This window comes from Lithobates pipiens, unplaced genomic scaffold, assembly GCF_037356315.1.
Source record: "Lithobates pipiens isolate NorthernLeopardFrog02 unplaced genomic scaffold, aLitPip1_a1.2 Scaffold_8, whole genome shotgun sequence".
Classification (NCBI taxonomy): Eukaryota; Metazoa; Chordata; class Amphibia; order Anura; family Ranidae; genus Lithobates; species Lithobates pipiens.
Window position 1 is genome coordinate 231,185,144 of NW_027507903.1, and position 27,784 is coordinate 231,212,927.

The window sequence follows — 27,784 nt, forward strand, 5'->3', positions numbered from 1 at the left end:
TTGCATATCGTAGTAATTTTCTGTGTGTATTTCCAGAAAAACTTTATTTTCCTACCACAAAGCCTAATTCTAGAATCTGCTTTCAATTTTATCTCTCATAGGTGTGCCAAAGGCTAAATACAGTCTTTGAAATAGCTTCCATACTGTGATGATTGAAGGTTGGGAAATGAAGGGCAGAGATACATAAGCTATTACTAAAGAGCAAGTATATGGTGTTCATACTAACATTTCAATGCAGAAGAGGATAGGTTAGCTATAAAAACTTCTTATGTGTAGAACTTAGCTTTGTATATCCGATATTGTATGTGTGGGGGCATATTTCAAATGTATAATAATATAACAACCATGGTATGCTCCAGATCATCTTAGTAAAATATTTATTACAAAATATAATACAGGACTACTTTGCTTAGGAAATGGACAACACGCTATCATTAATTTCTTTGCTTGTAATATTGTTTTATTTGTACACCTTAATCATTTATTTAAATAAGAACATGTATATATGATTACATTGTTTACCTATCTATGTATCTACCTATCTATGTATCTATGTATTTATCTATGTATCTATCTATGTATCTATCTATGTATCTATCTATGTATCTATCTATGTATCTATCTATGTATCTATCTATCTATCTATGTATCTATCTATCTATGTATCTATCTATCTATCTATCTATCTATCTATCTATCTATCTATCTATCTATCTATCTATCTATCTATCTATCTATCTATCTATCTATCTATCTATCTATCTATCTATCTATCTATCTATCTATCTATCTATCTATCTATCTATCTATCTATCCATCCATCTATCTATCTATTCTATCTATCTCTGACCTTAGTCAGTTGTAATCTTATTAAGTAATAGAAATAGCAGGCCTTAAATCAAATAATATTATGGAGAAATGTAACATGGGCTACATGATTGATTTGTACCTTTTATATCATAAATGTTAATTATTTGCAGCAATTACACAATTTTAGCCTTCTAATGCAATTCTGTTTGCATTTGTGGGGATAACTTTGTTTGAATGAAATCAATTTAGTTCAGCCTCTTGATGTATTAAGCAGTGTTAAGCAGTGGATTAATCTCAATTGAGAAGCCCCAGCTGTCAAGACAACTAATCACAAAATGTTTTCACTGTCTATGGTTTATCCAAACAGGAAAAAAAAACCTACCGCAATTGACAATCCAGAACAGTCATGAGATACAACACAGAGAGGGAGGACACAGAAGGAAGAAATCAAATTAGGACAGCCACACATAACCATTGTAAGAGCCATGGAGAAATGACCATTAGATATGCATCTCATTAGCACTTCATTTTATTTACAGAGAAAATTGCCATGTAGGTCAATGCTGTTCAACAGGAAGAACTTCAAATGTCCCCTGGATTAATTCCTGTTTGCCACAGTAGCTGCTACTGCACATTGTGATGATAATGAGGTCTGATGACCAAAAATTATGTGGAGAGAATGAGGAAAATATATTACACACACTACCACCCTCATTTTCCAAAATTCACTAGCTGATAACAAAAATAGATTTAAATGTCCAATTTTTTTTTTAGGGGTGTAATACATTTAACAAAATAAATAGCCAGCTCAAACACATTAACACAAAGCAGATAAACTAAAAAAGGAATGCAAAAACACCTTGGCCAGGATTTGAAAATCTTCTTAATGCAGCTTGTTCATAAATGGCTGCTGTAAACTGGTCATATTACAATCTGTTTAATGGTCTGCATAAATACACATTTTGGTCTGGGTTTTAATAACTACCAAAGCAAAATTCTGGTTCATATTTAATCATTTTGGCTGTAATGGGGATACCTTCAAAAAAGTTGTTACGCTAAGAAAGAAAAGAACAAACAGAAACCAAGCATGCCTATATTAATAGGGGCCAAAGGCTGAGGGGACACATTACACCTCCTAAAAGAAACATACATAGGATTCATATCACATTTGTTGTCTATAAAATCATAATTTCATTCTGTTTAATGATATTTTTGTTGTCAGATTGGGAATCCAGTAATTTGGAATTATAATTATAGAATAAATGGCATTAAAAGGGTTCCCAATAAAGCATTATAAAACAATATACCATCTGTTTAGCACACCCTTCAGACCCTGTGATTGGTTGTATCATGTCTGTAAATAGCCTTTTCATGGACCATTGTATGAGAGCCACCAAAACCCTCCTATACTATAACTACATTATTGTATTGCCATAATAATGTATATAAACACATTTCTAATATAATCTTAATAACAGCTTAGGTGAAAGATAATCATTGGCAAAATACAATGAAAAGGAAAGAGTATGGTCAATACAGCGGATAATTGGTGGGAGGTGAATGTGCCCTTTACCTTATGATCCATGGGACAGGTTTCTCTCCATACTCTAGGTGCTTATGACCTGGCTGATGCTATATCAGCTTATTCTTTTCATTGTAAAATGAATTCACATAACATGTAATTATATTAGAATATAGAGACAAGAGATGTCATTGTGACTTTGTCTTAAAATAAAGTGTATATATTTTGCAGTCATATTATTCATACAAGCTAACTATGCTTTATTAAAAGATTCATGTAAATGTAACCAGGACTTCAAAGTGATTTTTTTTTGTTTTATCTGATATTTTTAAGCGCAATAAAACAAAAGTAAAAAGGCTTGGGCATGTAGAATGGACTCAGTCTTTTTTAATTGGGAATGACTTTGTTATAATATTAATAGCACCCTTAAAGAATGTTTTAGTGCTAAGAACCTTTTTTATGTAAATCCATTATGAAATGACCATTGACCTGTCATAAGACAGCTGAATTCCCTTTACACAGCAGTAACCACAAAGAATTGTGCCTGTAAATAAGATGACTTTTTGAATGGTACAATCACAGAAAAGATCTCACATTGAGTTAATATGCTAATTTCTTTCTTTTTTAACAAATATTTTATTTGCCTTCAAAGACATTCAATCTCAAACAAATAGGTCATTTTTCCAATTAGTAACAAAGATAATACACTGTACAAAAACTGACACATTGCAAAAAAAAAACAAAAAAACAAAAAACAAAAACACAAGCATTTACAATACACATTGTTAGTAACAAAGCAATACAATATAGACTATTTACATGGAAAGTGTAGATTTTAATGAGAGTTATAACAATATTCAATTGTAGCTATTAAACAGCAAAAAATGAATGTCTATGTGTATATTTACTTTGGATCAGTTATGGTTCTAAATATACAGTTAGACAACATGGTAATAAAGCTTTGTGTAAGTGAAAAAATCTGCTCTCAATCCATCTGCATAGTAAAATAGAACTCAAACCACTTGCATGTTTATCTCGGATTGCAAATTGTAGAACTTTCTATTTCTATTTTGTGTGGTGCAAGCTGTGTTAAAGAGTTTTAGCCAACTAAATAAATATTAGCAGCATCAGGATGAATCCTACACTAATTTATGTGGCTGCGCAGACTCCATATTGTGTTGCACTATCCATTGTGTATGTCCCAGCAACGTTTTACTAAAACAGCTATAAACTGTTTTAGTAAGACATTTAAATTGTTGGGTGAATTTTCATAAACGACATACCATATAACATATAATTTGTGCATATATGACTTTTTATGCCAAACAATAAAACTGCATATTCACTTCTAAATGATTCCTGCTGCCAATAGAATAAAACATACTGTATAATATGTTGTAGTTTAGTTATCATAAATATATTTGACATTGTAAAATGAATTGGATACTGCAAATGAAGGCAGGTTAGAAATACAAACCCATAAAAAAGTAATAAACAAATACAGTCTCTACTTCTGTGTACCAAGTTAATTAAAAAGCAAGACTTAATGCCTAAAAGAAAGACCATGGTTAGTAAAAATGTAATGCTGCATATAACAGTTTTTATTAAACCAAGTGTTGTGTTTAGCATAAATCAATCCAAAACAGACTTTTCCATTTTCAGTAGATGCTGAATCTCACCCAATTCCAATGCTTCTCATTTGCATGATTGTCATAAAGCACTTAAGCTGTAGCACTGCAAATGCTTCAAAGAAGCAATAAGTTCAACAGTGTAGTATTTTTAAAAATGTGCTTTACTACACTATCAGAATTATTTCTTACTTTGTGCTTTTTGGGAATGAGCAAAATAAGTAAAGTGGATGATTGAAAATCAAAGCATGTTCTGTGCTACAGGTCTGAGTGTACACACAAGTGCTTTATGCATCATGCAAATCAGAGGCATTGGAATCTGGTGAGTTTTTGAGGGAAGAGGTGTTTCACTTTTGACGTGGTGTCAACATGTGCATTTGGGTTTGAAGATGGATATCAAGGTTCTTTCACAGTAGTAAATTGGATTTATGTGGACTTATGTGAACTTTTTATTTATGTTTTTTACATACTAACGGTGGTATTGAATTTTTATCACAGTGCTTTTAGATTTTTTTTTTGCACTCTTATGCCTTGTACACACAGTCAAAATTTCCAATGGAAAAGGTCTGATTGGATTATATTATTGGAAAATCTGATCGTGTGTGGGCTCTATCTGACTTTTTCTGTCTGAAATTCCAACGGAAAAAATTTGAGAGTAGGATCTCAAATTTTCCGACGAAAAAATATGACTTTTTTCAATCATTTGTAGAGAATTTCGATCGGACAAAGTGCCACGCATGCTCAAATCAAATTACGAGACCAAAGCTATTGGTTACTAGCCTCAATGTAGTCTCGTCGTAAAGTATGAATGTCATCACGTTCCAAACAATCGGATTTTCCAACAACTTTGTCCGACCATGTGTATGCAACACCAGTTTAGGACAAAATTCGTCTGAAAAAATCTGACGGATTTTGTGGTCGGAATGTCCGACCATGTGTACAAGGCATTATTCCAATTAGTTTTTATTCATTTTATTTTTTTAAATGTAGCAGCGGTGAAGTTACATTTGAGGTAGAGTGTATATTTTCCTCCTAAGGTGCTTTGGGAAATTGTGTTCTCAACCTTAGTATTACAAGGGCCTGGCAAATTTTTTGAAAATCTCATGGCTGTAAGGTATTGCCGGGTCCTGGCAATATAACTAAAGGAAAAAATTGGCATGGGTCCCCCCTCCCAGCCCATACCAGGTCCTTCGGGTCTGGTATCGATATTAAGAGGAACACTATGCCACATTTTTTTTTTAAAACAGCACGGGGTCCCCCCAAAATCCATACCAGGCCCTTTGGGTCTGGTACGGATTTTGAGGGGAACTCCTCTCCAATATAAAAATGTAAAATAAAATGGCATGGGGGACATAAGAAAGACCCCCCTCCTCATTGAACCAAACCAGGCCGCTTGCCCTCAACATGGGGAGGGTGCTTTGGGGTCCCCACCAAGAACATTGTCCCCATGTTGATGGGGACAAAGGCCTCATCCCCACAACCCTTGCCATTGGTTGTGGGGGTCTGTGGGCAGCTTATTGGAATCTGCAAGCCCCCAGATCCCGGTCCCCCTATGTGAATGGGTATGGGGTACATTGTAACCTTTCCCAGTCACCAAACAAAGTGTCAAAAAGTAAAAACCACAATACACAGTTATTGACAATTCCTTTATTAAAATAGTGTTCCTCAATGTCCATCAATAGTCAATCACGCTGCCCGATGGACCCGAACAATTGAAAACAAAAACTAAAATAGTCTGCCTCAATGGGAGTCGTCCCGCTGACTGCTGTCTTTTCGCTGCTCTTATATAGGCAAGGGTAGGGCCACCTGCTGACATAACCAGATGACCCCACACCCTCTGATGGAGCATGACATCACATGATGTCAGAAGGGGCGGGGTCACTTGGTTACATCACCGGGTGGCCCCGCTCTTGCCTATATAACAGCTGTCGTCGAGATGTCTCCCATCAAGGCGGAGCTTTTTTTTCCTATTTTTTTGGGTCTGTCGGACGGCGTGATTGAAGATGGATGGACATCGTGGGATATATTTTTTTCTTTTTTAATAAAGAAATTTTCAAAAACTGTGTATTGTGGTTTTTACTTTTTGACACTTTTTTGGTGAATAGGTAGGGGTACAATGTACCCCATACCCACTCACATGTGGGGATCTGGGGGCCCTCTCGTTAAAGGAGGCTTCCAGATTCTGACAAGCCCCCCGCCTGCAGACCGCCACAACCAATGACCAGAGTTGTGGGGACAAGGCCCTTGTACTGATCAACCTAGTATGGATTTTGGGGGCGACCCCACACCATTTTGTTTTTTTAATTTTGGCATGGAGTTCCCCTTAAAATCTATACAAGACCCGAAGAGCCTGATGTGGACTGGGGAGGGGGGAACCTATGCCATTTTTTTCTTCATTCTGTCATAGGGTTCCCCTTAATTACTTCAATACACTGTTTTATATACTGTACACTGCCTGCACTGTATATATATATATATATATATATATATATATATATATATATATTTTTTTATGCACTACATGAGATATATACATGTAGCGGATGACATTTTGGACAAAACGTTATACGCATGTAAATTTAGTTTTTGCCTCAGAACAGTAGGGGTTCTGAGGGTAATTGTGTAGGTGGGCCTTAACACCAGTCTAGCCAGGCTGTGTTGGGAAGTTTTGCCTGGTCATGTGAACGGTGAGGTGCACATGACAGGCCAGAACCAGGTCTGGTTGGATGTTTGGGTATCGGCCTTCTCTGAGCCAATCGGTGGGAGTGGCGGGGCCCGCTGAGGAGTCTGGGAAGGGGTACTTAAGAGGTGTGGGTCACGTGCGAGGGGGAGAGGAGTTTGTAAGACCCGTGTGGTCTGTTCTGGTTCCAGGACCGGGGTAGCCCCATGAGGGGTCCCGGTCATGGGGTGTTCGACACCCCGCAACATGTTCCTGTGGAAGGCCCCTGATGGACCCGTCTGGTCTGGGGTGAGGATCCGTTTGGTCCGAGGCGCAGTAACTGAGGGAGGATTCAAGGTGTCCAGGTGTGCTCTCGGCTTGAAGAGGCACCACAGCTCGTGGATGTGACCGGGGGAGGACTCTTCGGAGGAGGGCCGGCAAGTGGCATCCTGAGAAGTGCCTGGTTACTGAGTTGGGAAGGACATTGACGAATTCACGCTTTCCCAGTACCCTTGAGGAGACGGGAAATGTTTCAGGTGTTGAGGAAAAGGTTCCTGTTCGCCTTTAGTTACAACTTGTCCACGTTCACAGGACTGTTTCGGGTTTGGAGTCAGCGTGCTGACTGCCATGATCTCTGGCTAGAGATCTGCTCAGCCTTGAGGTGCCCAGTTGTGAGTGGCTACTCTCTGGGTGGAAGTAGAGACTGACTTTGCTAGACCTGCAGTTCAAGGTGCCTGAGTTCTTCATCCGTGCCCTCTGTTCCCTAAGAGACTGTGTTATTTGAAAGTTCTTACTGCAAAATAAAACCTTTTAAAGAGGACTTCATCTGTGTCAGTGTTAAAGTCATTGGGTATCAACCCTGGGAACCCCTAGATGTGGAAGAGCAGACCAAGAGAAGGTAGCTGGTAAGCCCAACAAATCAAGGCTGCACAGCAAAGGTTGTGGCTAGTGATGGACGAACGTTTCGCCCGGCGGTCGTTTCGCGGCGAATTTCCGACATTCGCGGTCCGCACGTTCGAACGCCTTTTTCCGTCGTTCGCCGCGGCGGACTTACGTGTTTAATGTATACAAGAACTTTAACCTTTGGTGACACGTTTATCATGTGATACAGGACAGCCAATTGAGACATGACAGCACATGGACACTTGTACATTCCCCCTAACCTATAAATACACCCGATCCGGTGGCCATTTTACATTCTTTCTTCTGTTACGATAGGGACAGGTTCCTGTGTGGAGTAGGGAGAGATAAACCACTAGCTATTTGGTACACAAAAGTTCTTTTCAGGACTGGTATAGGTGTTAGGTGTTGATAGGTTTGCTGTGCTGCTGATTCTTGCAGCAGCCTGAGTGTCTTTTGTTAGTTTAGAGAAAGGGAAAGGACGGTGTATGCTACAGGGACAGCCAGATTAGTCTTTCATCATCATCATCATCATCATCATCATCATTAGCTGTTACTATCAAGGTCCACAAAAGAGCTGTTCCAGTAACCACTAATCGTTCTCTTTTTTTGCCAATTTGTATAGGGACAGGAAGGAAGCAGTGTTGTCAGGCAGTGAGGGTAATTTTAAAGACTTGCTGTTATTATTAGTTCCACAAAGGTTCTTTTCAGGACTGGTATCAGTGGTACAGTAATAGGCTTGTACATGTATAATATTCTTTCTTCCAAATATAGAAAGGATATTATACTTGACTGCTGCCCTTCTGCTGCAGTCTGCTAAACATTCACAACTCACTTGTTCCACAAAAGTTCTTATAAGGACTGGTAACTTGGTATAGGGTGCTACGGTACATAGGCTTGAGTGCGGTACAGTCTGCTGTTCTGTAAGGACCGCTATCGGTCCACAATAGATAGGGTTGACGTGCACCACTGCTGACCGCTGCCCTATACTGCAGCAGTCCTTCAGCGGTATAGGGACTGACGTACAGTCTGCTAATCACTAACACACAACCTGCTTGTTCCACAAAAGTTCTTATAAGGACTGGTAACTTGGTATAGGGTGCTACGGTACATAGGCTTGAGTGCGGTACAGTCTGCTGTTCTGTAAGGACCGCTATCGGTCCACAATAGATAGGGTTGACGTGCACCACTGCTGACCGCTGCCCTATACTGCAGCAGTCCTTCAGCGGTATAGGGACTGACGTACAGTCTGCTAAACACTAATACACAACCTGCTTGGTCCACAAAAGTTCTTATAAGGACTGGTAACTTGGTATAGGGTGCTACGGTACATAGGCTTGAGTGCGGTACAGTCTGCTGTTCTGTAAGGACCGCTATAGGTCCACAATAGATAGGGTTGACGTGCACCACTGCTGACCGCTCACCTATACTGCAGCAGTCCTTCAGCGGTATAGGGACTGACGTACAGTCTGCTAATCACTAACACACAACCTGCTTGTTCCACAAAAGTTCTTATAAGGACTGGTAACTTGGTATAGGGTGCTACGGTACATAGGCTTGAGTGCGGTACAGTCTGCTGTTCTGTAAGGACCGCTATCGGTCCACAATAGATAGGGTTGACGTGCACCACTGCTGACCGCTGCCCTATACTGCAGCAGTCCTTCAGCGGTATAGGGACTGACGTACAGTCTGCTAAACACTAATACACAACCTGCTTGGTCCACAAAAGTTCTTATAAGGACTGGTAACTTGGTATAGGGTGCTACGGTACATAGGCTTGAGTGCGGTACAGTCTGCTGTTCTGTAAGGACCGCTATCGGTCCACAATAGATAGGGTTGACGTGCACCACTGCTGACCGCTCACCTATACTGCAGCAGTCCTTCAGCGGTATAGGGACTGACGTACAGTCTGCTAATCACTAACACACAACCTGCTTGTTCCACAAAAGTTCTTATAAGGACTGGTAACTTGGTATAGGGTGCTACGGTACATAGGCTTGAGTGCGGTACAGTCTGCTGTTCTGTAAGGACCGCTATCGGTCCACAATAGATAGGGTTGACGTGCACCACTGCTGACCGCTGCCCTATACTGCAGCAGTCCTTCAGCGGTATAGGGACTGACGTACAGTCTGCTAAACACTAATACACAACCTGCTTGGTCCACAAAAGTTCTTATAAGGACTGGTAACTTGGTATAGGGTGCTACGGTACATAGGCTTGAGTGCGGTACAGTCTGCTGTTCTGTAAGGACCGCTATCGGTCCACAATAGATAGGGTTGACGTGCACCACTGCTGACCGCTGCCCTATACTGCAGCAGTCCTTCAGCGGTATAGGGACTGACGTACAGTCTGCTAAACACTAATACACAACCTGCTTGGTCCACAAAAGTTCTTATAAGGACTGGTAACTTGGTATAGGGTGCTACGGTACATAGGCTTGAGTGCGGTACAGTCTGCTGTTCTGTAAGGACCGCTATAGGTCCACAATAGATAGGGTTGACGTGCACCACTGCTGACCGCTCACCTATACTGCAGCAGTCCTTCAGCGGTATAGGGACTGACGTACAGTCTGCTAATCACTAACACACAACCTGCTTGTTCCACAAAAGTTCTTATAAGGACTGGTAACTTGGTATAGGGTGCTACGGTACATAGGCTTGAGTGCGGTACAGTCTGCTGTTCTGTAAGGACCGCTATCGGTCCACAATAGATAGGGTTGACGTGCACCACTGCTGACCGCTGCCCTATACTGCAGCAGTCCTTCAGCGGTATAGGGACTGACGTACAGTCTGCTAAACACTAATACACAACCTGCTTGGTCCACAAAAGTTCTTATAAGGACTGGTAACTTGGTATAGGGTGCTACGGTACATAGGCTTGAGTGCGGTACAGTCTGCTGTTCTGTAAGGACCGCTATCGGTCCACAATAGATAGGGTTGACGTGCACCACTGCTGACCGCTGCCCTATACTGCAGCAGTCCTTCAGCGGTATAGGGACTGACGTACAGTCTGCTAAACACTAATACACAACCTGCTTGGTCCACAAAAGTTCTTATAAGGACTGGTAACTTGGTATAGGGTGCTACGGTACATAGGCTTGAGTGCGGTACAGTCTGCTGTTCTGTAAGGACCGCTATCGGTCCACAATAGATAGGGTTGACGTGCACCACTGCTGACCGCTGCCCTATACTGCAGCAGTCCTTCAGCGGTATAGGGACTGACGTACAGTCTGCTAAACACTAATACACAACCTGCTTGGTCCACAAAAGTTCTTATAAGGACTGGTAACTTGGTATAGGGTGCTACGGTACATAGGCTTGAGTGCGGTACAGTCTGCTGTTCTGTAAGGACCGCTATCGGTCCACAATAGATAGGGTTGACGTGCACCACTGCTGACCGCTGCCCTATACTGCAGCAGTCCTTCATCGGTATAGGGACTAAGAGTTTTGTCACAGGGTCATTTAAAAAATGACAGGCAGAGGAAGAGGCAGGCCCTTCCGCAGGGGTGGTAGGGGTAGGGCAGGAGCAACAGGCTTGAGCCAAAGTGGGAAGTTGCAGAAGGTGCGTTCAATTACTTTAAAGGATGCACCAGACTTGGTTGAGTGGCTCGCTCAGCCTTACTCTTCTGCACCCTCCTCATCCTCTCGATCTGCACCCTCTTCTTCACTCTCTGCTATGTGCACCCCCAAAGACACTACCACCAACAACACGACCACCACCACCACCACCACATACCTTCCGCTTGAGTCACTGGAATTATTTTCCGATCCATATCAAGAGGACATTTCTGATGCGCAGCCACTCTTGGTATTGGATCAGGAAGAGGAGGTAGCAACAAGCGCTACTCAGCAGTCTGACGCCAGTACCCAGATCAGCCCAAGGAGGAGGTTGGTCCCCGGTGTTGCTGCCTACTCCGAGATCTCTACTTATAGCGGTGGGGAAGGTGACGTTGATGATGACGTGTCTAGTGATGTCACGTGGGTGCCCACAAGAGAGGAAGAGGAGGGGAGTTCAGAGGGAGATATGGACCAGCAGATAGGGAGGAGAAGCAGCAATGACTTACATTGCACAGCAGGGACAAAGCAGACTGCAAATGTATCAGGAGCGAGTCATCGACCATGTACGGTCACATCTGGCGCTCCCAGGACACCGGCACATGGCTCCGCAGTGTGGGCTTTTTTTAACGTGTCCGCTGCTGACAATAGCGTTGCCATCTGCAATCTTTGCAGTCAACGCGTTAGTCGCGGTAAGCCCAATACTCACCTAGGGACGACCGCCTTAAGAAGGCACATGAGCAGCCATCACCGAGCCCAGTGGGAGCAACGGAACACACAAAGCCACACTGCAGGCTCTCACCGTCCAGCCTCGTCTTCTACTTCTCCTTCTCCTCTCTCCTCACAATTGTCCTCCACTCCACCTTCCATCACGCCAAGCTCACATTTTTCTGCAAAAAGGCAGGCTTCCGTGGGCCTAATGTTTGAGCGTAAAAAAATGATGACGCCGGATAACCCTCTTGCCCAACGGTTGGCGGCTGGCTTGTCAGAACTCATAGCCCGCCAACTACTGCCATATAAACTGGTGGACTCGGAGGCCTTTCGCAAATTTGTGGCCATTGGAACACCACAATGGAAGGTCCCAGGAAGGAAGTATTTCTCAGAGAAGGGCATCCCAGAGCTATATGGCCATGTTCAGCGGCAAGTGAATGTATCTCTGGCACACAGTGTCGGTGCCAAGATACATCTGACCACAGACACGTGGTCTAGCAAACACGGGCAGGGAAGGTATATCAGTTTTACTGCCCACTGGGTGAACCTTCTGACGGCCGTCAAGCATGTAACCCGTGGCACCCGTGTAGATTTGGTTTTACCGCCACGGATTGCATGCAGGCCTGACTCTTCTTCTCCTCCTCCTACTCCATCCTCCTCCCTCTCCTCCTCAGCTGCCTCCTCCTTTTCCGCTGCTAGCGTCTCTTCCACTGCACCGCCCAAGCTCCCCAGAACCTATTCCACATGCCAGGTGAGACGTTGCCATGCCGTGCTGCGTCTGTTGTGCCTGGAAGCAAAGAGCCACACTGGCCCGGCACTCCTTTCAGCTTTGCGTTCACAGGCAGATGAGTGGCTAACACCGCTCAATTTGACAGTTGGTAAAGTGGTGTGTGACAACGGTGCCAATCTGCTTAGCGCATTGAAACAGGGCAAAATCACGCACGTGCCGTGCATGGCACACGTCTTAAACTTGGTCGTGCAGCGATTCCTTGTCAAATACCCTGGGGTCCAGGACATCTTGCGGCAGGCAAGGAAAATCTCGGCCCATTTCAGAAGATCTTACACGGCCATGGCTCGCCTTGCTGACATTCAGCGGCGACACCATCTGCCGGTCAGACGTCTTATTTGCGATTGCCCGACGCGATGGAACTCAACCTTCTATATGCTTGATAGGCTGCTCCAGCAGAAACGTGCAGTTAACGTCTACCTGTATGAACTCTGCGAAAGAAACGGTTCTGGGGAGCTGGGTTTTTTTTCACCGCGCCAGTGGCTGCTCATGCGCGACACATGCAGACTTCTGCGGCCATTTGAGGAGATCACCAAACTGGTCAGTCGCAGCCATGGCGCCATCAGTGACATGGTACCTTATGCCTTCTTTCTGGAGCGTGCATTGCGTCGTGTCATTGATCAGGCTGTGGAGGAGCAGGAGCGGGAAGATGAGGAAGTCGCAATGCTGGATGAATTCCCAGGGGGGGCTACTCTATCTGAGACAAGTCAACAACAGGAGTCTGATGAGGAGTCAGAGGAGGATGGTGCCGGGGCGGATGAGCAGGAGCAAGAAGAGCATGCTTTAAACCTTTCTGGGATCCCTGTTGTGCGAGGATGGGGAGAGGAGAATGAAGAGGACGACATTATCCTGGATGATGAGCAGGAGCCAGGCCACCACACCGCTTCCACTTTAGTGCAAATGGGGGCCTTCATGCTCCAGTGTTTTAATAGGGACCCCCGTATAAAAAGCATGAGGGTCAAGGACCAGTACTGGGTGGCAACGTACTTAGACCCCCGGTACAAACACAAAATGGCGGAAATGTTACCGCCGTCGCAGAGGGCTGTCAGAATGCAGCACTTCCAGGCCTTGCTTCGAGAAATGCTGCATTCTGCTTTTGCGTGCGCTGGCAGAGGAGCAATTCCCACTCCCAGAGAAGGATTTGCGGGTACCAATCCAACAGCGCCTGCAAGAAGAGGCCGGTTTGAAGATGTGTTGGTGACTTCGGATATGAGGTCATTCTTTCAGCCGACCCATCGACAGGTGTCATCCGGATCCAGCATCAGGGAACGCCTAGACCGTCAGGTGTCCGACTACATTGGGTTAACGGCCGATGTGGACGCTCTGAGGAGTGATGAACCCCTAGACTACTGGGTGGGCAGGCTTGACCTCTGGCCAGAGCTTGCCCAATTTGCAATCGAACTGTTGGCTTGCCCCTCATCCAGTGTCCTGTCCGAAAGGACGTTCAGCGCAGCAGGGGGGATTGTGACCGATAAGCGTACTCGCCTAGCTCACCACAGTGTTAACTACCTCACATTTCTAAAAATGAATGAGGCATGGATCTCGGAGGAATTCAACACATGTGACCAGTAGACCATGTATATGTCTATAAACTATTTTTTTAATCAAGCACACAGACCTTCTTAATTCATTTGGCTCACTTCCTTGACCCAAAAAAGCACACCGTACTATATGCCCCTACCCTCCTCTTTGAAGAGGTTGAGCGGTGTCATATTTCTACTGGGGCTGCTTATGATATCCCTGTGCTGTGCTGACTTCCTCCTGGGGGTTCTTATTATGAAGGGATCACACCATCCCTGTGCTGTGCTGACTTCCTCCTGGGGGTTCTTATTATGAGGGGATCACACCATCCCTGTGCTGTGCTGACTTCCTCCTGGGGCTGCTTACGGTGCTGCTGTCAGTGCTGTATGTCACGGTGCTGCTGTCAGTGCTGTATGTCACGGTGCTGCTGTCAGTGCTGTATGTCACGGTGCTGCTGTCAGCGCTGTATGTCACGGTGCTGCTGTCAGCGCTGTATGTCACGGTGCTGCTGTCAGCGCTGTATGTCACGGTGCTGCTGTCAGCGCTGTATGTCACGGTGCTGCTGTCAGCGCTGTATGTCACGGTGCTGCTGTCAGCGCTGTATGTCACGGTGCTGCTGTCAGCGCTGTATGTCACGGTGCTGCTGTCAGCGCTGTATGTCACGGTGCTGCTGTCAGCGCTGTATGTCACGGTGCTGCTGTCAGCGCTGTATGTCACGGTGCTGCTGTCAGCGCTGTATGTCACGGTGCTGCTGTCAGCGCTGTATGTCACGGTGCTGCTGTCAGCGCTGTATGTCACGGTGCTGCTGTCAGCGCTGTATGTCACGGTGCTGCTGTCAGCGCTGTATGTCACGGTGCTGCTGTCAGCGCTGTATGTCACGGTGCTGCTGTCAGTGCTCTGTATTACGGTGCTGCTGTCAGATGCCTCTATCACGGTGCATGTGTCATTCCGGTATGTCACGCTGCTGGTGATCATCTCCTGCACCCTCTTCTTTGCCTACCCTGGTCCCTGACCTTCCCTCTCCTCCATTGCCTTCATTAGCTCCATAGTCCTGAATTGTTAGAACAATTTCCCAAATAAAATAAAAATGCTTGTAGTTATCGATCCCAAATTCACCTCATACATGTATTATGTCATTGTCCAGATGGTGGGACTACGTTTTACCCCCTAATAATTACCACGTGGCCGCAAATTCGACATGAAGGTTTGCAAAGTTCGCCTCCCATTGAAGTCAATGGGGCCCGCGGCGAACGTTCGGTTTCGCGAACGTTTGGGTCCGTTCGCATTTCGCTTTCGCGAAACGTCCCGTCGGAAGTTCGTCCATCACTAGTTGTGGCTGCTATATATATATATATATATATATATATATATATATATATATATATATATATATATATATATATATATAGTACTGCCTGTACTGTATATATAGTCTACACTACAATGTGTATATATATATACTAAATTGTCTGCATGCCACTAACCTGCCTCTAGCTAACTTCTCTCATTCATTAGACTATATACTGCTGCCGTGTAAGCATCCATATATAGTATGGGGTGTGGACTTAGCCCCCTGAGCAATGATTGGCTAAAGGCATCCTACCTTTGGCCAGTCATGGCTCTCACAGCAGAGCACGCTGTGATTGGCCAAAGCATGCAGGTCAGGTGCATGCTTTGGCCAATCATCAGACATCAATGCGCTTCAAACTCGCATTGCATTATGGGGCGTTTCGCAATGCTCGAATTTGCCGCAAATGCCCAATAATGTTCGGTATTCACCGAACGGGCACCCGATGTTCGCATCAAACTTACACTTGACTCTAACATCGGGACCATCCATATTGTCCATTGACAATGTAAGAACTTGATTGTCTTCTTTCTTAAAGTGTCTGATGGGTTATAGGTTGTGTTTAGACATTACGGTCAATGAAATGCAGGACCTCTGTTGTTTCATTCATACTACATGGGCACCAGCCACATATGTCTTCTAGCCCAGACTGTGAACCTAGGAATGAAAGGGGAGTGCCGAAATCCCCAATAAATTTAGGAAGCCAGGGGGGTCACTAGCAGCTATAAAAAAAAATTAGATTGCTTTTTACTCAACTGTATCTCTGGAAGAAACAATTATGCTGTTAAAGTAAAATGAAAGTTTCTAAGAAACGGCATAATATTTCACAAAAGAATACATCTTTGTTTGAGCAGGAGTAATAAACTTGAATAATAATTTTTAAAAGATAATTCCCACCAATGTTAATTCATTAATAAAATTATATTTAGCCTTCTTGGATGTTTTTGCCTTTTGCGTTCTTGTTCCTTTCTTATTTCTGCTGCTATTGCAACTTCCACTTATTTGCAATACACCTGAAGAACTCATGGTTAAGCAACATTTAGTTCATTCAAAAGTGAAAATAAGTACTGTAAAGTTTAGTATGAGGAAAACCAAGATTGCTAAGAAATTTGTCTGTTTACTAATGACTTGGCCACTCCCCTGGTCTGATATAAATGATTTTCCAATCTGCAAAATTAGTGATTACAGCAAATAATTTTCTATCAGTTATCCACTAACATGCTGTAAATGAGCTGCTTGCTTTCATCACAGCATGTATGGCCAGTTTAAGGCAGCTGTATTCTGCTTTAGTAAGAAATTGGCAATAGCAGCCAAATGAAACTACTGAAGCCAGCAGATGTGGCATGGTTACCTAAAATGATATTATGCTAGTTATTACTCTAACAGACATACACAAAGGCTGTAAAAACAGCAAAGCTTAGGCAAAAAATGCATTAACTTATGATTGGTTAATATCACCTACCACAGTTTACCCTTTGCATTACCAAATAAGCCTATATATTCAGCTTAGTAAAGGAAATTATACACTGGGAAGAATTATCCTTTAATCCAAATGTTAACAAAGAAAAAATATTATAAAACAGAAAAAAGTCAAGTAAAATGATGGCATGTATCAGCAAGCACAAGACCTTCCAGGGACAAATTCCGCCTTTCAGGAGTTCTTAAGGCCCCGTTTATATTAGTTTTTAGGTGTACTGCCATTTAAACTCTATTAGAATATGCATTTTCATAAAATCGCATCAAAGCCCTGCATGCTGCATCTTTCATGCACTTTCATAAAACATGCTTTCTAATAGAATTTAATGGCAGTGCACCTAAAAACATACATACAATGTGCAAAAAGGTGCACTGTGCTGATGTTAACCCGGTCAAACTCTTAAAAGGATAATCCTAAAAATAAAAATAACTATAAAAAGATAAAGTGCCCCCCAGGAAGAGTACACAGGGGCCTATTAAGGTAACTGGATAAAGAGATTGAAGAGTATCATGATACATATAGAGAGAAATAACAACATTTATTAAGGTAGTATTAAAAATGAATAGGTGCATACATCATCATGTAGGAAATAAAATTAGAAATAAAAACAATACAGTTGATATAGTTGAAATTGTTGGTCTCCTTCGAATTTCGGCTGATGCGTTTCAGATTTCAGTGTTAATCCCTTCATCGGGGTCATGTCTTTCAGGAGAAATTAAGACAAAGGACAATCTATAATAGAGCATAATGAGAGTTTGAGTATAAGAAACCATGGTTTCTCTCATTATGCTCTATTATAGATTGTAATTTGTCTTAATTTAACAGGGGAAGGGATTAACACTGAAATCCTGAAATGCGTCGGTAGAAATAAAGGAAAGGAGACCAACCATTTCAATTGTATCAATTGTATTGTTTTTGTTTCAAATTTTATGTTCAACATGGTGATGTATGCACCTATTTGTTTTTAATACTACCTTAAAAAATATTATTTATCTCTATATATATTTTGATACTCTTCAATCTCTTTATCCAGTTGCCTAAAAAGTCCCCTGTGTACTCTTCCTGGGGGGCACTTTATCTTTTTATAGTTATCTATTTTTTGGGATGTTGGCAACAACCTGGTCTTTTTAGGTGAAACTCCTTCAAAACTCGTATAAAAATAAAGACCTGTGAAATAAAACATGGAATTAATATAATAAATAACATCACATCTATTTACCTCATACTTCATTCCGTTTATTACTTTTTCATAACTACAGAAGCCTATAGCAGTCAATTGGAATTTAAAAAGTTTGATTTCAGCAAAGCAAATAATTAGTACTTACAAATTAAGACCTTTCAACTGAGTAAAGCCAAATATTGTAAATTTGGCAAATTACTTTATAACTGTTAAAATGAAAAATAATGTTGTCTTTTTTTGTGGAGTGCCTCTTTAAAGGAAACTGACAAAATACTGCCTTGTTAATTTCCTTCATGCAAGGTGTTTTTCAGGCAAATGAACCTCTGCATTTAATATGAGCCTTGTACCTCTGGTACAGCATCAATTCCAGTTCAAAGCTATTTGTTATATATTTAAAGTATAACTAAAGGCAAAACTTTTTTTTTTTTTGGACAGAGTAGAGAGGGATTAGACCCCCTGTCAATGTTTATTGCTGTCTATGCCCCATTAAGGAGACTCACCCTCTCTATTTGTCCTATTTACTATTATCATTGAAAGTAAGATTAAGGCCTCATGCACACGAGACGCAGATGAAACCTCTGTCAAAAAAAAGCTGAAACGCGCGTTTAGAAACGCGCGTTTTGCCGCGTTTGCATGTCGCGTTTAGACGCGTTTAGACGCGTTTAGACGCGTTTGCGTTTAGACGCGTTTATAAAGATAACATCATGTAGACCCTCCCCAAGCTCTCAAAGCATTTTTTTTAACTATTTCTGCTATTTTGATCAGAGTGAGCAGCAGCAGCATAGAGAGCAGTTGTACACTTGCATTTGCCGTGTCACTTGCCACGGCACCTGCCACAAGTTGTGGATTGTCCACTTGCCACGTCACTTGCCACAAGTTGGGGATTGTCCACTTGCCACATCACCTGCCACGTCACCTGCCACAAATTGTGGATTGTCCACTTGCCACGTCACTTGCCACATCACCTGCCACGAGATGTGGATTGTCCACTTTCCACGTCATCTGCCATGCCACCTGCCACAAGCTGTGGATTGTCCACTTGCCACGTCACCAGCCACATCACCTGCCACAAGTTGTGGATTGTCTACTTGCCGCGTCACTTGCCACATCACCTGCCACGTCACTTGCCACATCACCTGCCACAAGTTGTGGATTGTTCACTTGCCACGTCACCTGCCACGTCACCTGCCACAAGTTGTGGATTGTCCACTTGCCACGTCACTTGCCACGTCACCTGCCACGTCACTTGCCACGTCACCTGCCACAAGTTTTGGATTGTCCACTTGCCATGTCACTTGCCACGTCAGCTGCCACGTCACTTGCCACGAGATGTGGATTGTCCACTTTCCACGTCATCTGCCATGCCACCTGCCACAAGCTGTGGATTGTCCACTTGACACGTCACCAGCCACATCACCTGCCACAAGTTGTGGATTGTCCACTTGCCACGTGACTTGCCACATCACCTGCCACGTCACTTGCCACATCACCTGCCACAAGTTGTGGATTGTCTACTTGCCGCGTCACTTGCCACTTCACCTGTCACGTCACTTGCCACGTCACCTGCCACAAGTTGTGGATTGTTCACTTGCCACGTCACCTGCCACATCACCTGCCACAAGTTGTGGATTGTCCACTTGCCACGTCACTTGCCACAAGCTGTGGATTGTCCACTTGCCACATCACTTGCCACGTCACCTGCCACGTCACTTGCCACGTCACCTGCCACAAGTTTTGGATTGTCCACTTGCCACGTCAGCTGCCACGTCACTTGCCACATCCCCTGCCACGTCACCTGCCACAAGTTGTGGATTGTCCACTTGCCACATCACCTGCCACGTCACTTGCCACAAGATGTGGATTGTCCACTTGTCACATCACCTGCCACATCACTTGCCACATAACCTGCCACAAGTTGTGGATTGTCCACTTGCCACGTCACTTGCCACAAGATGTGGATTGTCCACTTTCCACGTCACCTGCCATGCCATCTGCCACAAGTTGTGGATTGTCCACTTACCACGTCACCAGCCACATCACCTGCCACAAGTTGTGGATTGTCCACTTGCCACACCACTTTCCACGTCACCTGCCACGTCACCTGACACAAGATGTGGATTGTCCACTTGCCACGTCACCAGCCACATCACCTGCCACAAGTTGTGGATCGTCCACTTGCCACGTCCCTTGCCACGTCCCCTGCCACGTCACCTGCCACAAGTGGATTGTCCACTTGCCACGTCACTTGCCACGTCACCTGCCACAAGTTATGGATTGTCCACTTGCCACGTCACATGCCAGTCACCTGCCACAAGTTGTTGATTTTCCACTTGCCACGTCACCTGCCAAGTCACTTGCCGCGTCACCTGCCAGGTCACTTGCCACGTCACCTGCCACAAGTTGTCTATTGTCCACTTTCCACGTCACTTGCCACTTCACCTGCCACGTCACTTGCCACAAGTTGTGGATTGTCCACTTGCCACATCACTTGCCACCTGCCATGTCACTTGCCACAAGTTGTGGATTGTCCACTTGCCACGTCACTTGCCACAAGTTGTGGATTGTCCACTTGCAATTGCAATTGTTTAAAATATTTTTCTAATGGTTTTTCATCATTTGCAATCATTTTTGAGATTTTTAATGTAAAAAAAAAGGTCACCTTTAAAAACGCATATAAACGCAAACGCGGCTAAACGCGGTTGCCGCGTTCAGCCGCGTTTAGCCGCGTTTAGCCCCGTTTTGCGTCTGAAACGCAGAAATTTTTGTCTCTGAACGCATTTTTTTGCTTCTGGAAAAACGTGATTAAACGCAACTGCATATAAACGCAAAAAAACGAGACTGTGTGCATGGACACATAGGATAACATTGAATGAGTTCAGGTGCAGTTGAAAAAACTGTCCAACTGCATCTGAACGCGCGTTTAACTGCGTCTCGTGTGCATGAGGCCTAAAACCCAAATTTTGGGTTGTCCCCAGAAAAGTAATAGAGGTGAAATCTTCCAATAGGGACACTCAATCTGGTGGCCTGGGGGTCCCCAAAAAATGTTGTTAATTTGCAGGGATTTCCTCTCACTTCCTGTTTGGCTATGGGACAGTAAGTGAAGGGAAATCTCTGCAATAGTTGAGATGGCGGAAAAAAAATCTGACAGAGGTTATAACTCTCCCTTGCTCTATCCAAAATGAAAAAATAAGTTATGCCCATAGTTCTACTTTAAATTGTATTATAAAACACTGTAGAAAATCATCTGAGACAGGTAATAGGCATCTTTATTTTTTACAATAAAGATTGGGCATCTTAAAGAATTAAAATTCAGCTAAGACAGGCTAAGTATTTCTCTCAAAACGTTTGTAATTCAATTTAGTATGAATAAATCAATAAATAGCTAAATCTATAGTGAGTATGCACAGTTACACACAACACAGTTGAAAAGTGTAAGTACAGTATAATAGTATACTATATATCTTTTTTTCATATATGAAGCACTAGTAAGTGCCTCAGTCCTCTTTTTATCAAAAAAGTTATAAAAACAACACACTGATAGGGCTTTTTAGATGCAAAAATACTATATACACACAGTACAGTATCTCAGAAAAGTGAGTACACCCCTCACATTTTTGGAAATATTTTATTACATCTTTTAATGTGACAACACTGAAGAAAGAACACTTTGCTACAATGTAAAGTAGTGAGTATACAAGTTGTATAACAGTGTAAATTTGCTGTCCCCTCAAAATAACGCAACACACAGCCATTAATGTCTAAACTGCTGGCAGCAAAAGTGAGTACACCCCTAAGTGAAAATGTCCAAACTGGGTCAAAGTGTCAATATTTTGTGTGGCCACCATTGTTTTCCAGCACTGCCTTAACCCTCTTGGACATGGAGTTCACAAAAGCTTCACAGGTTGCCACTGGAGTCCTCTTCCACTCCTCCATGATGACATCATGGAGCTCGTGGATGTTAAAGACCTTGAGCTCCTCCACCTTCCATTTGAGGATGCCCCACAGATGCTCAATAGGGTTTAGGTCTGGAGACATGCTTGGCCAGTCCATCACCTTACCCTCAGCTCCTTTAGCAAGGCAGTGGTCATCTTGGAGGTGTGTTTGAGTTTGTTATCATGTTGGAATACTGCCCTGCAGCCCAGTCTCCGAAGGGAGGGGATCATGCTCTGCTTCAGTATGTCACAGTACATGTTGGTATTCATGATTCCCTCAATGAACTGTAGCTCCCCAGTGTAGGCAGCACTCATGCAGCCCCAGACCATGACACTCCCACCACCATGCTTGACTGTAGGCAAAACACACTTGTCTTTGTATGTCCCACCTGGTTGCCGCCACACATGCTTGACTCCATATGAACCAAATAAGTTTATCTTGGTCTCAGCAAACCATAGGACATGGTTCCAGTAATCCATGTCTTCAGTCTGCTTGTCTTCAGCAAACTGTTTGCAGGCTTTCTTGTGCACCATCTTAAGAAGAGGCTTCCTTCTGGGACCACAGCCATGCAGACCAATTTGATGCAGTGTGAGGCGTATAGTCTTAGCACTGGCAGGCTGGCCCCCCACCCCTTCAACCTCCGCAGCAATGCTGGCAGCACTCATACATCTATTTGCCAAAGACAATCTCCGGATATGACGCTGAGCAAGTGCACTCAACTTCTTTGGTCGACCATGGCGAGGCCTGTTTTGAGTGGAACCTGTCCTGTCAAACCACTGTATGGTTTTTAGCCACCATGCTGTAGCTCAGTTTCAGGGTCTTGGTAATTTTCTTATAGTCTAGGCCATCTTTGTGTAGAGCAACAATTCTTTTTATTAGATCCTCAGAGAGTTATTTGCCATGAGGTGTCCAGTAACCATTATAAGAGTGAGAGCGAAAACACCAAATTTAAACATACCTGCTCCCCATTCACACCTGAGACCTTGTAACACTAATGAGTCACATGACACCAGGGGAGGGAAAATGGCTAATTGGGCCCCATTTTCAGTTAAGGGTGTACTCACTTTTGTTGCCAGCGGTTTAGACATTAATGGCTGTGTGTTGAGTTATTTTGAGAAGACAGCAAATTTACACTGTTATACAAGCTGTACACTCGCTACTTTACATTGTAGCAAAGTGTTATTTCTTCAGTGTTGTCACATGAAAAGATATACTGTATATATAGCAGGTAAAATAAGTATTGAACACGTCACCATTTTTCTAGGTAAATATATTACTAAAGGTGCTATTAACATGATATTTTCACCACATGTCGGTAACAACCCATGCACTCAATACATACAAAGAAACCAAAACAAATGAGTTCAGAAATACAGTTATGTGTAATAAAATAGAATAATATAGGGGAAAATGTTTGAACATTTCAAATAAACTGATAAGGCAACAACACCACAACTGAAACTTATTTAATACTTTGCACAAAATGCTTTGTTGGTGATGACAGTTTAAAGATGCCTCTTGCATGGAGTAACTAGTCGCATGCATTGTTCAGGTGTGATCTTGGCACATTCTTTCACACAAACAGTCCTCAGATGTTAAAGGTTCCATGGGCCTCTTCTATGAACTCTGAACTTTAATTCTTTAAATATATTTTCTATTGGATTCAAGTCAGGTGATTGTTTCAAAGAAAAAATACAAAAGCTGCTAGGAGAAAAAACAATTAGAATTCCTTTGGCTTTGTGTTTGTGATTATTGTCTTGCTGAAATGTCCTCCCTTATTTCATTTTCATCATCCTGGTAGATGGCAGCAGATTTTTATTAAGAATGTCTTGGTGCATTTTCCCAGTCATCCTTCCTTCAATGATATGAAGTTTGCCAGTGCCCTATGCTGAAAAACACCCCCACACCTTGATGTTCCCACCTCCAAACTTCACTTTTGGTATGGTGTTTTTGGGGTGATGTCCAGTATCATTTGTCCTCCAAAGATGGTGTGTATTATGGCATCCAAAGAGTTTAATTTTGGTCTCATCTGACCAGGCTATAGTTTACCACAGGCTTGTTTAAATGTGCAGTAAACTTTAAATGAGCTTCGACATGCTTTTTCTTAACCACATGCCGACCAACTCCTGTATTTATACAGCAGCAGAATGGTACAGCTGGGCAAAGTACCGTACCCATACACTGCTTTGAATTTCCCGCTGTGCATGCACGTGTGTGCCTGCCACGAGCTCCATGACCCTGCCCGCGATCGTGTCACAGAGCTGAAGAATGGGGAGATGCCGATGTAAGCACAGCATCTCCCTGTTCTGCCTAGTGACAGGACACTGATCGTCTGCTCCCTGTCATCGGGAGCAGCGATCAGTGTCATGTCACTGCTAGCCCATCCCCCAGACAGTTAGAAACACGCCCCGGGACAAACTTAACCCCTCCCTGCCCCCTAGTGGTTAACCCCTTCACTGCCAGTGACATTTTTACAATAATCAATGCAATTTTATAGCATTGATAGCTGTATCAATGCCAATGATCCCAAAAATGTGTCATAATTCTCCGATGTGTCTGCCATAATGTCGCAGTCATGATAAAAATCGCTGATCACCACCATTGCTAGTAAAAAAATTTTTTTTATAAAAAATGCCATAAATCTATCCCCTATTTTGTAGACGCTATAACTTTTGCGCAAACCAATCAATAAACAATTATTGTGATTTTTTTACCAAAAATATGTTGAAGAATATGTATAGGCCTAAATTTAGGAAAAAAAAATTTTTTTATATATTTTTGGGGGATATTTATTAGGGCAAAAAGTAAAAAAAATAGTGCCTTATTTTCAAAATTGGCGCTTTTTTTTGTTTAAAGTGCAAAAAATAAAAACTGCGGAGGTGATCAAATTCCACCAAAAGAAAGCTCTATTTGTGGGGAAAAAAGGACATCAATTTTGTTTGGGTACAACATTGCATGACCGCGCAATTGTCAGTTAAAGCGATGCAGTGCCGAATCGCAAAAAGTGCTGTGGTCAGGAAGGGGATAAATCCTTCCGGGGCTGAAGTGGTTAAGCAATGGAGTCTTGCGTGGTGAGCATGCATACGGGTCATGGTGATTGAGTGCATTCCTTATTGTTTCCTTTGAAACACTAGTACCTGCTAATTCCAATTCTTTCTGAAGCTCTTCACAAGTATATATTTATTTTCACTCCTCTGTCAGAAATCTCCAGAGGAGCACCTGGTCGTGGCCGGTTTATGGTGAAATGATGTTCATTCCACTTCCAAATTATGGCCCCAACAGTGCCATCTGGAACATTCAAAAGTTTACAAATCCTTCTGTAACCAATGCCATCAGTATGTTTTGCAACAACAAAGGTCTTGAGAGAGCTCTTTTCTTTTACCCATCATGAGTTTCTTGTGTGACACATTGGTAATGAGACACCTTTTATAGGCCATCAGTTGAGACTAAACCAGCTGATATTCATTTTCACTGACAAGCAGCTGGATTGCTAATTACTGATATATTTCAACTGGTGTCTGGGCTTTCCATGCTTTATTGCACCTTCCTTTTTTGTGTGTTAAATACTTTTTCCCTGTGTCATTAGATTTTATTACACATAACTTAAGTTTTTAACTTATTTGTTTTGGTCTCTTTGCATGTACAGATTGCATGGGTTGTTACTGGCATGTGGTGAAAATTTCATGTCAATAGCACCTTTTGAAAAAAAAAAAAAAAAAAAAAAAAAAATAATATATATATATATATATATATATATATATATACACATATATATATATATATATATATATATATATATATATATATATATATATATATATATATATATATATATATATATATATACATACATATATACACACACACACAATACTTCATTGATACATACTGTATTCTGCAAGTAAGTAAGGATGACTTTAATTTATGACCCTCAGTGAAAAAGTATTTTGAAAATCACTTCATTAAAAAAACAAAATATAGTTTGATTAGTTCATTCTACAGCACAACCTGTTCTAAAGTTTGGTTGCGATTTTACTGCAAATAATTTTGACATGCAGGTTTTGTTATAGACTACAATATTATATGTTTAGAGTATGATCAATTCTAACCAGTATAGGTATGTGAGAAAAAACATTTTTCTTCAAAGTAGATGATTTCCAGAAAATCGTAGGATACTTAGAAGAATATGTTGGAACATACTTCCAAATAAACATTGTGGCCATGTCATTCCACACATCTATTAGATAGGTTTACAGCTTTGAAAGGCTCTAGTATAGCTCAATTTAAATCTTCAGTAGATTTAAACATCAACCCATACCTGAAGTAAAAAAGATGGAAGATTTTTTTTAGGTTTGAATGGTTCAATATGTTTGTCATATATATGCTTTTATTTTTATTATGAGCTTTAATGCATAAAGAAAGAAAAAAAAGTAAGGAAATGCTTTCCAGACAAACCATTGATACTATTTTTTTTAGTCTAGTTACCTAATTTTGTTAAAATATAAATCAATGACTGAAATCTGACACAAAAGCACATTGATTTTTGCACTCTATTTCTAAATAATTCCCAGGGTGTTTTACAGACCATGAAGTCACACCGACAAAACAGCTGTTTCAGAGGATGAGTCTGTATAAGTCACATAATATTTCACTTTTTTTTCCCGTAATCTACTTCAGTTGTGTAGAGCTGATTGCTAATTTCTGAATTGATTATAATACCAGAAAACTGATACTATAAGACATTGTTCACATGGGCCTATTTAGGTGTTCTGTGCGTTTCCATTAATGTCAACTAGGGCATGTCGGCACTTCAGTAGCAGGGTAGATTTGGGGGTAAACCAAACAAATGTTAATGCCTGCCAACTTCCCAAAAAGGCAGGCTTATATCCACTAAACAGACATTTCCCTAGCCCAGTAATGACAAACCTTGGCACTCCAGATGTTTTGGAACTAGATTTCCCATGATGCTTCACTACACTGCAGAGTGCATGAGCATCATGGTAAATGAATTTCCAAAACATCTGGAACAGCCAAGGTTCGCCATCACTGCCCTAGCCTATACTATACATGTATATGAGTCTGTATACATTATATATCTGTATCAGATTATCTATTAATCAATCAAAATAATTAACACAATAAATACTTTTTCATATAAAATGTTTTATACAAAATATATAAATATAAAAAATGTTTTATTATTATATAGATAGAAGATAGCAAATTTAAATATACTGCAAATATAATACATTAATGCATATTCCAATTAATAAACTCAGAGCAAGCAGAATCCATGTAAATTCATTATTTTTTATACTGCGATAATGGCTGTAAGCAAAGAAGAAAGACTGATTTTTAACATTTATTGAGCAGAACATAAATGCAACATGAAGAGAACAGACAAGAAACAAAACAAAGTTGCCCAAAACCAAAAGATATACAAAAGCTACAACTAGAAAACAGTGCCATCTGTTGATAAGGAGGCTGCGTTTGTATTCAGATTTTAAAAATACTGAACTCAGCAGCATGTTTAACTATATTCAATTTTTTTTAGAGAAAATATTTAGATCAAATAAGGTAATTAATAAACTATATATATATATATATATATATTTTTTTTTTTTTTTTTTTTCAGATAGCAACTGTATTTAGTTTGCATAGTAAATCAAAAAAAGGTGGATTAAGTAACATTTGAGTTAATGTCATGGTAAGATAACATTTAATTGTAAAATGCTGTACATGTAAAAATATAAA

At 41.8% G+C, this 27,784-nt stretch overlaps 1 protein-coding gene across 6 annotated transcripts in view; it reads right to left on the bottom strand.

Moving 5' to 3' along the window:
- SYT1 (synaptotagmin 1) overlaps positions 1-27,784 on the bottom strand; it is an 834,437-nt gene that overhangs the window by 217,874 nt on the left and 588,779 nt on the right. Inside the window, exon 1 of one of the 6 annotated variants that reach the window (XM_077473914.1) lies at positions 1,193-1,312. The exons of the other annotated variants lie outside the window; for them this stretch is intronic. Within the exon in view, the coding sequence (XP_077330040.1) occupies positions 1,193-1,297 (105 nt within the window). The 5' untranslated portion in view covers positions 1,298-1,312. Of the gene's footprint in view, positions 1-1,192; positions 1,313-27,784 lie in introns of those variants that run through there. 6 annotated transcript variants of the gene reach the window in all.